We start from the raw sequence: 16,141 nt of genomic DNA, 5'->3' as shown, positions 1-16,141 counted from the left end.
CTATTAGCCACGATGGGTAAGGAATGGTGTCCCTAACCTCTGTTTGTCAGAGGATGGAGATGGATGGCAGGAGAGAGATCACTTGATCATTGCCTGTTAGGTTCACTCCCTCTGGGGCACCTGGCATTGGACACTGTCGGTAGACAGATACTGGGCTAGATGGACCTTTGGTCTGACTCGGTACAGCCGTTCTTATGTTCTTCGTATGTCATTGAACATAAAAACACAAGAACATAAGAATGGCCATACTGGGTCAGCTGGGTCTTCTGACAGCGGCCACGGCCAGGTTCTTCAGAGGGAAGTAACAGAACAGGTAACCATCAGGTGATCCATCTCATGTTGCCCATTCCCAGCTTCTGGCAAACAGAGGCTAGGGACAATTCATAGCATGGTTTTGCATCCCTGCCCACCCTGGCTAATAGCCATTGATTGTCCTATCCTCCATGAACTTATCTATAAAGTTTCCAAGACTTATTGTCCTAGGACACCTCAGCTACTATTGTGACAACATCTTTAGTATAATGGCCTTTAACCATGGCTTCACACTTTGCACTCTTGGTTGCTCAATCTCGGGAACTAAACACACTCAGCTGATCACACTGGAAATGAAAAGATGAAACATTCCCCCTAACTTGGGTTTTCTACTATCATATCGAAACTAAGATTAGAATCCATCTAACTCCAGACAAGAAGCATCAAACACAGTAATCCATTTCAGTACCCAGTAAACGACAGTGAATCCTTACAAGTTAATCTTCCTCGTGGCAAGTCAATCTAGTGAGTCACTGACCACTCAAGGAAAGCTATAGAGATTCTGGCCCTGAAATATCTACTGCTTCTTTACTAACCCCACAGATCCTCATAATTCACCCACGAAAGCTCATGCTCCAAAACGTCTGTTAGTCTATAAGGTGCCACAAGACTCTTTGCTGCTCATAATTCTTTGATAACCACAAGAAAGAAGGAAACTTGAGAGTTTGTTGTTGTAGTCTGTGGCAAGGTGGGCTGGTGCCGAACTAGGGAGGTGCATGTCATCTATCACCCTACCATAGTTTGGGAACCTTGTTGCTGAAAATCCATCAACTATGTCCTGCACATTGCTGAGCGAAACGATTAATGGCCTTACACACTTGCATGACAATGACCACCGCTGTGGATTTTCCAACTCTAAAATGATTTCCCACTGACTAGTAGCAACCCAACATTGCAAGGTTCCAGAGTGTCATGGCCACTCGCTTCTCCACTGTCAATGCATCTCTTTCGCATCTAGAAGTTCTGCAGCCAGTGCTTATTGTCACAAACTTGTCTTACAATGTGATCCCACCAGTCAATGCTCATTTCTTGGTCATAGAAGTGGCACACCTCCACCTACAACTGCTCCATGAACACAACAGACTTGAATTGTTTTTAATTGTCATGTCCCCCCATTGTTGGAGAATTTCCTGCAGGTCTGCAAGTACAAGAGAAGCATAAGTCCTGTATTTGCAACGCTCATGAGAATTTATAACTCTGCAGGCTCCATGTTCCTCGTCAAAGATATTGGACACTGAGAAGTGCCATGCAGGTTTGTGGAATACAAAAAAAAAAGGCACAAAAATTATGGTATATGGATGACATTATGGGATGGAGAAAGTTGCATGCTGGAACTTGACCACTAGCTCCCAGAGATGCCTGCATGACTCATTTCTATTCCACACTGTGAATGCAGATGGCAGCATGTGGCACACTGGGTTACGTACCCATGGTGCACCGTTCTTTGCATCAACACAAGCACTCCTAATTTGTACATGCAGGGCTGATGCAAGCAGCCAAATATGCATACACACAAGTGACATACTAACTTTGGTAGCTGTAAGCTGATGTAACTTGTGTCAACCACAGTTTGTAGTGTAGACATGGTCTTAGATACCGCCAATATGCTACAGCCCTGTTAATCAGGAGTCAGGCCAAGACATGGAACAGAGCATACTGGTGACTCTAAAGAATGATCTCCTGGTCACGGGCATATGTCAGACAACTCTTTGCTGGACATCTACAGTATTTGATACAGCTGACTATGAAATGTGCTTTTATGCCACTCACCCTGAGAATAAGGGGGAGATTCTATTCCCCAGCCTCCAGAACCCTCACCTGTGGGTCCCTAAGTCACTAAGGGAGATCACGAAATAGAAGGGACTAAAATGTGAGTAATATGCAGAAGACATCCAGTTCTACTCCACGTGCACATAAGATGCAAGAAACACCTCTCCACACGAGTTTTCCAAGGAAAGGGCCTGTCTGCAATCAGCAAGTGACTTAACAACTGCCTAGAACTGAATCCAGAAGAGATTAAATTAAGGTACTGATGATGGGATGAAGGAAGCACTCCAAAAAACTTGCCACCGTTATAACATCACCCTCAACCCTACTTTTCTGCTTTGGTGTTTACCTCGATTCCTCATTTCAATACATCCTGTCACAGTCATGCCAGTCAATTTTAAATTTAGCCACGATTCATTCATCCATGGCCTCTAGGCATGATTATTGTAACTCCCTGTACCTAAGAATGAAACCATGAATCTAAAAAAACTAAAGATAAACACAGGACACTAGAAAAAGTCCTCCACTCTCCGTAGTGGCTTCCCCATTGAAAACAGGGTGAAGTTCCAAGTTCCGGTCCTTATCTTCAAATCCCTCCATGATCTGGCCTTCTACGATTATGACCTCCCGAAACAGCTGTGTTCCACTGAGACAACAGAATTATCAATGTCAAGGGTGAAACTTGTGTATGCAGAAAATTACAAATGGGAAGTACAACTCTATGGGCCTGAAGTCATGACCATATGAACACCACTGTCTTTAGATTAGGATGCAACACACAACTTTAGCCTTCTTGTATTGAACACTAATCTCTTCTCTTGAACCCGCAAAATAGAGTCCAATTTCTGGAGACATAAAGGGAGAGACTGACAGAATTAACAATACATTTGTGTATAATTTATAATTTTGTGAAGTACTCATAGCAGTGATGGGTGCCGGAGTAAGAATTTACACAGATCTTATAAGCACCATACAAAAGTCCCAAGATGGAGGAGATTCTGAAGCTGGTGTATACACATCAGCACTTTCAAATATCTTGTAATCCTACAATGACTGAAGGCAGAAAAGCTTTGTACTAATGGATGGTAAGCAGAAATGGCTGCCAAGTGCACTTAACAATAGTAAGACTGTCTTGGCTTTTCTTTTTTTTTTGGCAGTCCAAGAATGTAGGAATTGATGTTGACAAAAGGTGACAATTTGACAGCCAAGATCCATAGTGAAAAGCTCATTCATTTTAGAACACTACATTTTCTTGTAAATGCCTTTTGAGAGTGTAAAAATATGTTGTGCACTTCCTGAGAACACCTTAATTTCTAACAAGGTACCATGATCCAAACAGCCCAATGATGACAGAGAATTTGATCTTACTCTTAGACAGAAGATTCAGAAGTATAGGAAGAATTAGAGACTGATGACAGGCCCAGAAGATCTGAATACCAGAATACACCCAGGGAATCCATTAAAGTATCTCTCATTGTTAATATTCATATTTCAGTAGAGAGCAGAGGACCCTTATCAGCACTGGAGTCCCATTTTACTAGGCACTATACAAACGCAGAAGTAGACACAGACATTGCTTCAAGCATCTTGCAGACTTTGTGGAAATAGGGGTAATGGAAGATAAACTTTATAGAAAGTCCTGAACCAAATCAAACAGGAAGATATCCTTCAGGAAATCTGGACCTCTCTTCACTTAAGCCATGAACAGGATATACGTTGAGTGTTCCTTGAAACACAAGTCTCTTTACCAATCACTCCACTTTCTGAATAGAGATTATACTACCAAGTCTTTTAGGGATCACAAGGCCGCTTGTGACTCAAGCTATAAGAATGCCTTTCCCTGACAACTTGAGGGCTATTTGATAAATCTGAACTTAATACACCAGTCCTAAAATATCACTGCTGAGCAAGGAAGACAATGTGATTCCTTGTTTCCTCATATAATACTGGAATATTGTTAACTGCATCACATATCCTCCTTTTGCCTGAAGGAGGAAAAACTTCAGAACCACTCATACTGATTGAGATGCCAAAACGTGTAGTTTTCTTCTCCAGAAATTCCAATCATGCTTGTGAATCCAAATATTTGGAGTAGATCAACAGTTAAATGGCCATGTAATTAAGCATACAGGCACATATTTGACATAATGTGTATCTTATTGGTCTCTGCAATTTAGAAGCCTATTATAGGTGCAGTTGGTTGCACTGCAAACACTAAAGGTGGTCTGACACTTCATATTATAAGAACCTGTTTTCAGTAGCTTTTAACTTTCCCAATTTTTAAATGGTCAAGATGATATTTCCCATGCCAGATGTCTGCCCTCAAGCTAACTTATTTGGGAAAGTTTCTTTTTATAGATTGCAAATAATTTTTGTTCCCTAAGACTACACCTCCCTGTTGAAATTCATATGAAAAGCCTCTCAAAATCTTGCAGTATAAGATCCACACATATCTCTCATATGAAATGTAAATAAAAGTGACAGTATTTTTGCCACAGTATTTCAGAAGTATAAGTTTTACAACCTATCATCAAGGCATTACAAGGCCATTTGGAAAAGAAAAATGCTGTAAGGAATTAACAGTATTGTCTCAGCATTAGTTAAAAAGGGGCCTACAAATGCGAATTTTCTTTTTGGTTACAGAAATTATTTTAACAAAAGGGAATTGTCAGAAACAGTTTACACAGTGCAAATGAGAGCACCACAAGCAAAGCATATGTTAGTCAGCAAGGAAGTAATAATCAAGATGCAAGTTAAGCACAATAACTTCTCCTTCAGTTTGCTGAAAATCTAGTATTTTGAATATTGGTAAGCAGTTGAATTATGTGAAACTTCTTTCACAGCTTTTATGTACACTCCTAGTACATTTATTTTCCTTAACACTTGAAAACGTATTGTTTGAAAATGTATACCATTTCCATGTGGTGCAGGGCCGCCCAGAGGATTCCGGGGGCCCGGGGTCTTCGGCGGCGGGGGGCCCTTCCATTCCTGGACCCGCCACCGAAGTGCCCCGAAGACCCGCGGCGGGGGCCCCCCAGCCACCGAATTACCGCCGAAGCGGGACCCGCCGCCGAAGCGCAGCCCGGTCTTCGGTGGTAATTTGGCGGAGGGGGGCCCCGCCGTGGGTCTTCGGGGCACTTCGGCGGCGGGTCCCGGAAAGGAAGGGCCCCCCCACGCCGCTGAATTACCGCCGAAGACTGAGCTGAACTTCGGCGGCGGGTCCCGCTCCGTCTTCGGCGGTAATTCGCCACCAGGGGGAAGACCGGGAGCGAAGACCGGGAGCGGCAGAAGCTCCTGCGCCTGGCCGCACAAGAGTTTGCCAGGCACCCCGGAGCGAGTGAGGGACCCCGCTCCAGGGGCCCCGAAAAACTCTGGTGGGGGCCCCCGTGGGACTCGGGGCCTGAGGCAAATTGCCCCTCTTGCCCCCCCCCGGGCGGCCCTGGTGTGGTCTGCTCAGTGTAACTACAGAAAGACATGTCAATTGTCAGCACTGCCCAGCAACTATAGTTAAAGAGCAAGCTATATTGCATCTCGATACACACACTATCAGCAAAACTTTCAGTTAATTTTTAATTGAAGACAATTAGGACCCATAAATTTATGGTAAAGAAAAGATTACAGTATCTTATAAATATATTCAATAAATAGATATTATACATTCCAGAGTATTTTAATAATTATTAATTAGTAATCCTGAATGGCACATAAAATTGCTTAAGAGTGCGTGCTATGAAAATCAGACTTTTTTTTAAAGCTGGTATTTTTTTTTTCAAACAAGACTTTCTAAAAAAAATGCAGGCATATATTTTTGTACATGGCACATTTCTTGAACAAATTCTATTTACATATAGTTTTTGTAACAGAATTTTAATCTCAGCACAAGAGTTAATCTACAACCTTTTAAAACAACTATTAGAGAAGAACATTGTTTCTCTCTAATACATTTAACACTTTTGTTAATATTAGGCTATTTTTAACAGGCTGATGTTCCTTTAAAGAAAAGAGTAAGTAAGGACAGCTTTAGCCTTTCTTTATAAACACCCACAGCACCATCTACAGACAAAATTTTAAAATGCATGCTAACAAAAGTTACCTACTGCAAATCTATAAAGTATCAGGTGACAATACCCTTTAAAAATCTTTAGAGTGTAAAAATCTTGATCATTCAGCAGCTGAATGATCAAAATAGAAGACAGCCAGAATGGCATATTTCTGAGTACTGTCCAGAGACTGAAGAGGTGAAGCATCCCTGCTAAATATCCTAAGAGGAAACATTTGCAGTGTTGTTGTAGACACATTGCTCCCAGGACATGAGACACACAAGGTGGGTGAGGTAATATCTTTTATTAGACCAACTTCTGTTGGTGGAACAGACAAGCTTTCAAGAGACAAAGAGATTGCCCTCAGGGCTGGAAAAAGTAATCAGAGTGTCACAGATAAATGCAAGGTGGGACAGATAGTTAAACATAAGCATTAACATGTTGCAGGAGACCAGTTAAAGTGAAACAGACAATCAACAATTGTTTGATGATATCCCATATGGGTTCCACTGTGTGGTGGTTGGGTTGCGTTTTTTCCATACTGAAGCCAGCTCCATTGAGGTACTTGGGTGGCCAGTTCCATGATATGATCTATTCCTCTGGTGGAGTGTCCTTGTTTGGTGAAAGTGTTAAGGTGTGTATCCTGGGCTTTTTCCTCAGAGCATATGCTGCAGTAGCTGAGTGCCTGGCTGTAGATAAGATTTTTTTTTAGTGTCTGCAGTGGTTCCTGGATCCAGGGAAGTAAGCATGGTGATCCCTGGGTTTCTTGGATATAGTTGTCTATAATTAAACTTTCAGAGAAAAATGATAAAAGACAAAAACACCCTGTCATCTATGGGCAAACACTTTTCACAAAATGATCACTCTACACTGGAACTCTCAGTCCTCGTCCTCAAACGAAACCTGCACAACACCATCAAAAGATGAGCTGGGAAGTTAAATTCATAACTTTGCTAGATACCAAAATTCAGAGGCTTAGAGACATTGGTTTTAGGACTCATTACACCAATGCACAACCCACTAATTCTCCTCTGCCCCATGACTGCAGAGGTGTCCTTTAACTGGTCTCCTGCAACGTGTTATGCTTAACAATCTGTCCCATCTTGGATTTATCTGCAACACTGATTACTTTTTGCAGATTTGAAGAGCCCTGTGTAGCTCAAAAGCTTGTCTTGTCCAACAACAGAAGCTATTCCAATGAAAGATACTACCTCACCCACCTTGACTCTAAGAGAAAAGGGTTGTGTACTACTTACCAAAAGAAGATTTTTTAAAAACTATTTTAATTGCACAACAGATTACACTGTAAAGTAACATGCAAGTTAAGCAAAATATACTAAACGAAAGTTTTTGTAATATGTGGTTAACTGAAGAAATAAAAAACAAACATACTTCAAGCTGCAGTTCTGTGTACTTTCTTCTTAGTTCAGCCACTTCTTCACCAGCCTGCATCTTCTTGTACAAATCAAGCTCAGTATCCAGTAATTCTTTCTGCATCTAAGAAATTGTCAAGGTGAAGTTACTAGTTTATACATTCCTTACTCCCTAATGGAGAAAAGACTCCGCTGATAATGACCAAGGTTTTGATGGCCCAGAACAACGCTGCTAGTAGTGGGAAGTCGTGACTGGCTATTTTAAAAATAAGCAGGGCCTCCAAGTGAGTTAGATGACTCTTACGGCAACAGAAAGTTTCCCCTTTCTCTCTGTACTTGGAAAATGGAGCAACCAAGCACAGAAGAAAAGGGTTGGGAATCTAGATGATGGGCTTTTCATTTTTAGCTTATTAAATTATATTATTGTTGTTACTTAGCAGGAGTACTTGCTACTATATTGGGTATTGTGAGCAGCCTCCAAAGAACTATGCATGAGGTTAGGAGGTTAAGACTGGAAGGTTAAACTCAGTGTTTAATAACGGGAAGTCTCCAAAAACTTTATATTGTCATTGCCCCCAGTACTGATTTAACAGCCAACCATGATAATGAAATTTGGTGTTTCTTCTTTGAAAGCAGGAGTTACCCCAGTAATGGGTTGCAACTTGTGTGATGGTGGGAAGAGCCCCAAAAATCTAAAAAGTTCTGCAAAACACAATTCAGTACATTTTAAATGACAATGAATACACAATACACACTCTAATGGCAAGTTCTTTTAACACCAAAATATTTTTGTAATGTGAGAACGTCAAATGGTAGTTCACTGCAGACTAAGGCAGGACACAGGTATGTGCAGTAGACTACTAGCACCTCTCTTAATAAAAGTCAGCCTCTTTGTGTATGTAGCTTTTCCTTCCAGAACACAGTATATGAACTATTAAAAAAATGTTATATACAACACCAATTGCAAGTACCCATGCTCACAAATCATGACAAAATGTGTCACTGAACTGAAATCCACACATATTGGCTGCAATTTCTAAGGTCTGAGAGCACGACTGAGCTTCATATGATCACGTTGCATACATCAATCTTCACTGGAGTTTGGTTCTGATTAAGGGGTGATTTTGAAACATGGACTGGTTTTGTGAAGAGGACCATGTCCAGATGTTCCAAATCATGCCTCAAAGAAAAAATAAAATGCACAAATAATGAAAATAGTTTCCAGAGTTAAAGGTCATGCAGTGATTACCAAATTGAAAAGCAGTGCTTTTGATAAATATTGTTTTGCAAGTGTATCAGCAACATGGCTGTGGATGTCTGAAAACAACTGCTTTCAAAACTCATGAAAAGTGATTATTTAGCAATTCAAATTCCTTAGTCAGAAACTCTGGTGTTTCATAACTTCTGGAGTTTCTTAGGTATATTGCTGATGCTTCTATTGAGGATTCTTTTGTAAAGCTGTGCAACTCCCTCAAGAAGAAAATGATTACTCAACATATAAGGAGACAAAGATTTCAATGGGAGCAGTGTATTATAATCTGCTTAGATTGCACCAAGGCAAGAACAAATAAAACTTACGGCCTGGTCACATATATGTCATGCATTATGCTTTCGGGACTTCATACACTACCAAGCTTTAATTGTTCAAAAAATGCCTGAAAACCTGTGGCCGGGACCTCATGAAGCAGTCAAAGTCGTGAACTTAACCTAAGGCTATATAATGAATGCTGGTTCTCCCTTTCCCTCATCTCCAGTTGCTCAGATAACAGGTTTCTTTCACCACCAAATTCCAAGACAGTGTGTTTTGTTTGTTTGTTTCTTTTTTTACACCCCAGTTCCCTAAATGGCCCCCTCAAGGACTGAACTCACAACTCTAGGTTTAGCAGGCCAATGCTCAAACCACTGAGCTACGCCTACCCCCCAAGTGTAGGACTAGCTTCTTAACTACTTGTAGAACTCACTGAATCAGTGCAAGAAAAACTGACAGTTCTTCTGTCAGATTATAATAATATAGTAAAGTATATTATAATATTACAATATGTTATATTATAGTATATTATAATATTACAGGATATTTTATAGCCAGGAATTCAGCAGATTTTGGCTGTTTTCTAAAGCTTTAATCAAATTGTTTTTCAGCTGCAGTAACAAAAAAAATCCCCAGCAGTGCTGGTATAGACTCATAGAGTTTAAGGTCAGAAGGGACCATTATGATCATCTACTCATCTACACAATGCAGGCCACAGAATCTCACCCATCCACTTCTATAACAAACCCCTAACCTATGTCTGAGTTACTGAAGTCCTCAAATTTTGGTTTGAAGCTGCAAAGAATCTTCCAGCAAGTGACCAGTGTCCCATGCTGCAGAGGATGGCGAAAAACCTCCAGGGCCTCTGCCAATCTGCCCTGGAGGAAAATTCCTTCCCGACCCCAAATATGGCGATCAGTTAAACCCTGAGCATGTGGGCAAGACTCACCAGCCAGCACCTAGGAAAGAATTCTCTGTAGTAACTCAGATCCCATCCCATCTAACATCCCATCACAGACCACTGGGCATACTTATCTGAATCAACCACAACAAAAAATATTCAAGACTATTTCTGCAATTCAACTTCACTGAACATCTTTCATCAGCAATACAATTCAACCTAACAAATATTCTTGTAATTTATCTCCATAACTGAGATCACTTTCCAAAACCTCAGTTATTTCTGGTATGAAAAAGTTCATCCTATGGTTGGGGTAGGAGGTTTTGGGGGAGAGAGGTCATAAAACATTTCTTGATCTGAAAGGGGTCATCAGCTCGAAAAAGATTAGGAAAACCCTGTTCTACAATTTCTATCCAAGAACTAGCGGCACCCAAATTAATCCTTTTCTTAATATAGCAATCTCAGGAGTTTAATAGAAAGAACTCAAAGTGAGAACTAAGATGTGTTTTAGAAGTAGTCACACAGAAGCATAAGTCCAACTGCCAGTCCCAATTACACCTCTACCTCGATATAAGGCTGTCCTTGGGAGCCAAAAAATCTTACTGCGTTATAGGTGAAACCGTGTTATAGTGAACTTGCTTTGATCCAGCGGAGTGCGCAGCCCCACCCCCCCGAAGCACTGCTTTACCGCGTTATATCCAAATTCGTGTTATATCAGGTAGCGTTATATTGGGGTAGCGGTGTATTATTTTATAGTTACTATTTTTCATTATAATCTGCCTATTAAGTAAGGCTGCCTTGTATTTTCTCAAATATGATTTGCAAATTTAAAGCTGATGATCCTTCCTAAAATCCAGTCTGAGGTGAAGTCATGAAGTCTTTGGAGTAACATCCCAAAACTAAAACTTTAGAAGGGAGAAATAAACATTCCAAGGGACTGGCATTCTGAACATAAACTGGAACAGATAAAGACTGGTTGTGGTCTTCCAGAGAAGTATCTGATAAAACACTCTGCACTACACCAAGGTATTTTTTTTAAAAAACCTTCCCTGGGTTTTTTTCCCTCTATGTTTTTGTGTCTGTTAGTAAGGTAGAACAGAAAATGTGTGATTTATTTGTTTAGAATGACATGTTTAGAGGATCATTTTAATTCCTTAATGTTGTTACTTTTCCAGGGCTTTTAAAATTGTTCATTCACTCCAATCTGGGGCTGAAGATCGTCCTAGAGACAACAAAATATCAGGATCATAAAAAGGTCATGTAATTGGGTCAGAAAACAAAGGTTTACAGATCAAGTCTAACTCTGGAAACAACCAAAGGGAGTAATTAGCCTTCTGTAGCAGCAAAAAGAGAAACCACTGAAGAGAAACTACTCTCCCAGCGAAAACCTCATTACGACCAGTGAATTCAAAAGACTGACAATAAATACACTGACATTGTCTCAAATCTAAAAAGTATGGCATATGGGGCAAGTTCACAGTGAGAGTTCAATGCAGTATTATAATGGCCCACCCAAATGACAATTTAGTTGATAGCACTGTATAACACAATCAAAACATGAAGGGACACCAACTTAAATCTAGTGAGTTTAAGTAGTTGTTTCTTATTCTAAATCCAACCCTTACAGTGTGAGTTTCCTTTTGTTTAAAAAAATATTCATCCCCCCCCACTGCTGCTTGAAAGACCCACAATGAAAAGGAGAACATGATTGATTATTCAAGAGAAGCAGTGAAACTAATAAAGTCCTGTCAAAGGTAAGAGAAAAGAAAAAAAGTGAAAAATATTTTTCTTCTGATATATTTCAGATGTACTAAATTTAGGTATACAAGTAACAATACAAGGTAAAAAACAATTTCAGACAGCTACCTGGATTTTAAATTGAATGCATCCCTTTAAAGTGAGTGAAACAAAATAATCTTACTTACTGGTAGACTCAAAGTGGTGGGATTTTTTTTTAGCTGAGTGGCATCAGCACATGATGCAATTATATAACATTAATAAAAACAAACAGAAATTGAGTACCTGAGCCTTAGTTTTCAAGCTTTTCAGAGGAGCACCTCCAGATGAGACACCTTTTAATTCATCCTTTAACTTGGTAATGCTATTAGTCAAAGTCTCCAGAGTTTTCATTATTTCTGCCTTGTCTTCTGACTTCATCATAGGTTTATTCCTCTCCAGCTTTGAAATCAGCATCTGTCCAATTCAAACCAGTTTTATTATAGTTGGGAGGATTAATGTATCTAATATTCTAGATGTAATTGTGGGTTTTTCTAGATATGTTGATTAAAATGCTATAACAGAGAAAACGGACTTGGCTTTCAAGATCAACATGGTTGTTTATATAGTTTATATTCAGGTAAATGGGTATATTTAACTATTACTTTTTGTAATGATTAAAGAGAATCTTATTAAGAGGGAATTCAAATTCTGCAATAGAGAGTTCAACATACCAGAAAGTTTTTCAGGCATTCTACCCAACCTAAATTATGATTTTGCCTTTCACCTTCTACCCCGACTGTTCTATGTATCTTTTCTTGTGCTCATGTGATAAATAAAGCGGGGGGATAGCTCCCTTTGATGGACACCCAGCCAGACAGTTAGCTGTAAAATCCCTCTTCGTAGCTGTTCTTTACTTGCTTTACCTGTAAGGGGTTAAAAAATCCCCCAGGTAAAGAAAAAAAAGCAGGCACCTGACCAAAAGAGCTATTGGATTGGATTTTTGGTGTTCTAAGAGGTTTGTGCATGTTTGTGCATGTTGTTTGATTAGCTGCTAGCCACAGCTAATTTCCTTTGTTTTCTTTCTCAGCTCTTCCCAGAGGGGTGTGTGAAATGGCTTGAGGGTACCCACAGGGAGGAGTTCCCAAGTGCTACTTCCTGGGTTCAAAGGGTTTTTTTTGCATTTGGGTGGCGGCAGCATTTACCAAGCCAAGGTCAGAGAAAAGCTGTAACCCTGTGAGTGTAATATAAGCCTGGAGTGCATGTATTAATTTTTAAAATCCTTGTCAGCCCCCACTTCTGCACTCGGAGTGACAGAGTGGGGATTCTGCCTTGACAGCTCATCTCAACAGCTCTTAGGGGCAGAAACTGTCTTTGGCCATGCCATTAGCACAAAAATAGGTGTTTTCTTAACTTGAGTTATCTAACTCAAGTTAAAATCCTAGTGAAGACAAGACAGTTTGTAGTTTGCAAATGAGATAGTAGGTCAAGTTAAAGACTATGGGGAAGACTAATCTAACTCAACCAGCTAACCTGAGTAAAAACTATGAACTGCTTAGATTTTTACCAGGATTGTAACTTGAGTTAGTTAACTCAAGTTAAGAACACACCTTTTTTTCATACTGAAGACAAGGGTTAAGTCTGTTTCTATGTAGTGCCATGCACATCATTAGTGGATGTCGGTTTAGATTACATATCCTATTACTTCAGTTTTCCTGTAGATCAAGGGTCTATTTATAATGAACATGCCAGTTTCTACCATGTTACATTTTAACCTCAAGAGCTCATGTTTGTATCTACTGATTCTGTGTGTTTGAAAACAACTATTTTAGATAAAAACAAGTTTAACTTTGATCACTAGTGTCTAAGTCTGCAGTAAATACAGCTTAAAAAAAAAGATGTACCCCTGGTTTACAAATAGACTCCCTTTCAGCCTTCCCAACAGCAATGGAAAATGATCACATGGGGGTGTGATGATGCAGGAGCTGTCAACACCAAGTCCCAGGGCTCAGCAAAAATGACTATACTCAGGCTTTCATTTTAAAGCATTCCAAAGCCTGGCGCTGACTGAATTTATGTTTCCCGTGAGTGCCAGCAGGAAGTATTTGATGGGGCCTGTACAAAAGTAGACTGCTCTGGGTGAAGTTTCCAGGCGTACTTGACATCCTTGCATGCCATGATCAATTGTGAGGTAAAAGATGCAGCAATCAGGTTAAACTGTATTAGAATTTTTTGCCCCAAGCATGTATCTCGGAACCACTATCCTAAAATTTCCAAAGCTGAAGGAAGGAAGCAAAGGAAATGATCCTCCTCGAACAAAAATACACCATTAGAAAAATGTGCCAAAGTGCTGAGGAGGAGTGCCAGGGCACTTGAGCACCAACAAAAATGCGCCAAGGCAGTAAAAAACATGGAAGTGCCAACAAGAAAAACTGAGCATACAGAATACAGAACTCCAATATACTGAGCAACTGGAACAAAATGCCAAAACAACTCTGGAGACACCACACCACCCCCCCACGAAAACAAGGGCAGACAGACTTGGCACTTCAAAAATAAGTAAACCAGAGCATCAATAAAAGCACAACAGCATTTCTTCCTCTCTCTCTTTACAGCGCTGACTGCAAGGAAGGACACCAGGAACAAGATACCTAGAGGACAAGGCTGGCAATATGGTCAGAAGCAGCAACAGCTGGAAGTCCACATGTGGCTCCTTTGCTGAACACAATCAAGAAGGAACTGGTTAGATAGTTCTAGAGATTGAGGGATCAGCAGTGCATGATAGGGAAAACATAGGAAGCTCAAACACTGGCCCCCACTAACAAAAAATCTTAGAGATAAAAGAATCCCACAGTGTCTAATGAGGGAAGCATGAGAACCAGCAGTCAGAACACTGTGTGATACTGACCTCTTTTGCACTGAGATTTATGGATGAAAAGCACAGTATTGTTATATATTTACATACGAATAATTGCAATTTATGATTATGACAAACTATTGTAATGATTTTACAACTCATAATGTCAACTGTTACTTTTATTATCGCTGCAGAAAGCTCCAATCAGGGAGCATCTAAATACTTTACCTTTTGTGTTTCAATGTGCTTTTCTAAGATCTCCTGTTTTTTCTTTCTCACATCTTGTTGAAGTCTTAGTGTTTCCTAGGGGCATAAAATTAAATTACAGAAAGTTCCTAAGATTTTTAGAATCAAGAATTCGTCAAGAGAATTTTCTGTCACTGAATAAACTAGAATAATCAGTTTGCCTACTGTAGTAAGTGATTACAAAAAAATTGACAAAAATAAATTCTAGTAATAGAAATAAGCTCACCTGATGTACAAAAAGAGGGTTATCAAAGCTATCCTTAGGGATGTATCATCAAACATCAGGGTTAGTGGTAAATCTGATACCAGACTTAGTTAAACAGATGCCAGGAAAGCTTCAAACTTTGTTATCCCTAGGACTAGGGTAATCATTTTACAGATCACTACGCCAGTGTGAAAAGCAGACAATTTTATTACCACATTACCAGAGGAATTTTGGTATTCTTTATAATGCAACCATGATTTTATTGCACAAGTTCAGACATGTAAAGGAAGTATCCTAGAAGCAACCATATGTTGAGTCCTACAATAGATTAGCTATATTTCATAGTACAGTCTCAGGCCACAAAAATCAAAAGTTCATAGGAAGTTTTTAAAAAACTTTGATAACATCATCAAAAGCTTGCTACCTGGAAAGTAACCTTATTATGATTGGCTAGAATAACTTATACGAAACATAACTCAAAGTTTTAAAAGTGGAATCTTGCCACATATTTGTGAATACAGAAGTATGAAATGTAAATCTGTCCATTTCAAAATTGTATTACTCTATTTCTAAAATACTGTTCTTGGAGGAGGGAGCGGAAGAGATGCCAGAGCTTCTATTCAGCTTCTGCTGCTGGAAAGAAAACAATCACTTCCTGCTCTATAGCACAGAATGGGAGCAGAAGCTCATGATTCAGCATATTTTTCAAGAAGAGCTTAGGGATTTTATACAAACATAGTTGATGAGGGGGAAGAAGGAACATAAAAATCTACCTGCATTTCTGAGTCAGCATTTCCAAGTCAGCCAACAGCTGGGCTCAGACTGCAAGGCGAATTACCTTATGCAGAATGCAAATATGTTGACAGCTACAAAACACTAATGTTAATATTAAGCTATGTTTGTGTCTCTCTCCTCCCAAACATCAACCTGACTTCTGCCTGCTCAGAATATCTGATTTACTATAGTGTGTGATCCTGTTCTCCAGTGGCTGCAGTCCATAGAGGATTATAAACATAGGAGAATGAGGAGAGGAAAGGGAGATGGGGAAAACTAAAAGGAAGACAGGAAGAGGAGAGGGGAGCTACATTTGACATCAGTCCCAACGAGCCATGAATTTCTCACAGGTATTGTATTATAATAAATATACATCTCTTCAGACAGCAAAGAGCAGCAGAAAAAGTGAACCAGCAACAGGG

General features: G+C 39.8%; 1 protein-coding gene across 2 annotated transcripts in view; it reads right to left on the bottom strand.

Annotated features, from left to right (window-relative positions):
• RBM26 (RNA binding motif protein 26) overlaps positions 1 to 16,141 on the bottom strand; it is a 105,750-nt gene that overhangs the window by 37,224 nt on the left and 52,385 nt on the right. For both annotated transcript variants that reach the window (XM_045011047.1, XM_045011054.1), the window contains exons 16-18: positions 14,723 to 14,797; positions 11,944 to 12,114; positions 7,512 to 7,616 (exon numbers count right to left, since the gene is read on the bottom strand). In XM_045011047.1, coding sequence (XP_044866982.1) covers positions 7,512 to 7,616; positions 11,944 to 12,114; positions 14,723 to 14,797 — 351 coding nt within the window. The remainder of the gene's footprint in view (positions 1 to 7,511; positions 7,617 to 11,943; positions 12,115 to 14,722; positions 14,798 to 16,141) is intronic.

The sequence above is a fragment of the Mauremys mutica genome, chromosome 1 (assembly GCF_020497125.1).
Source record: "Mauremys mutica isolate MM-2020 ecotype Southern chromosome 1, ASM2049712v1, whole genome shotgun sequence".
Classification (NCBI taxonomy): Eukaryota; Metazoa; Chordata; order Testudines; family Geoemydidae; genus Mauremys; species Mauremys mutica.
This window is presented reverse-complemented; position numbering and strand designations above follow the sequence as displayed.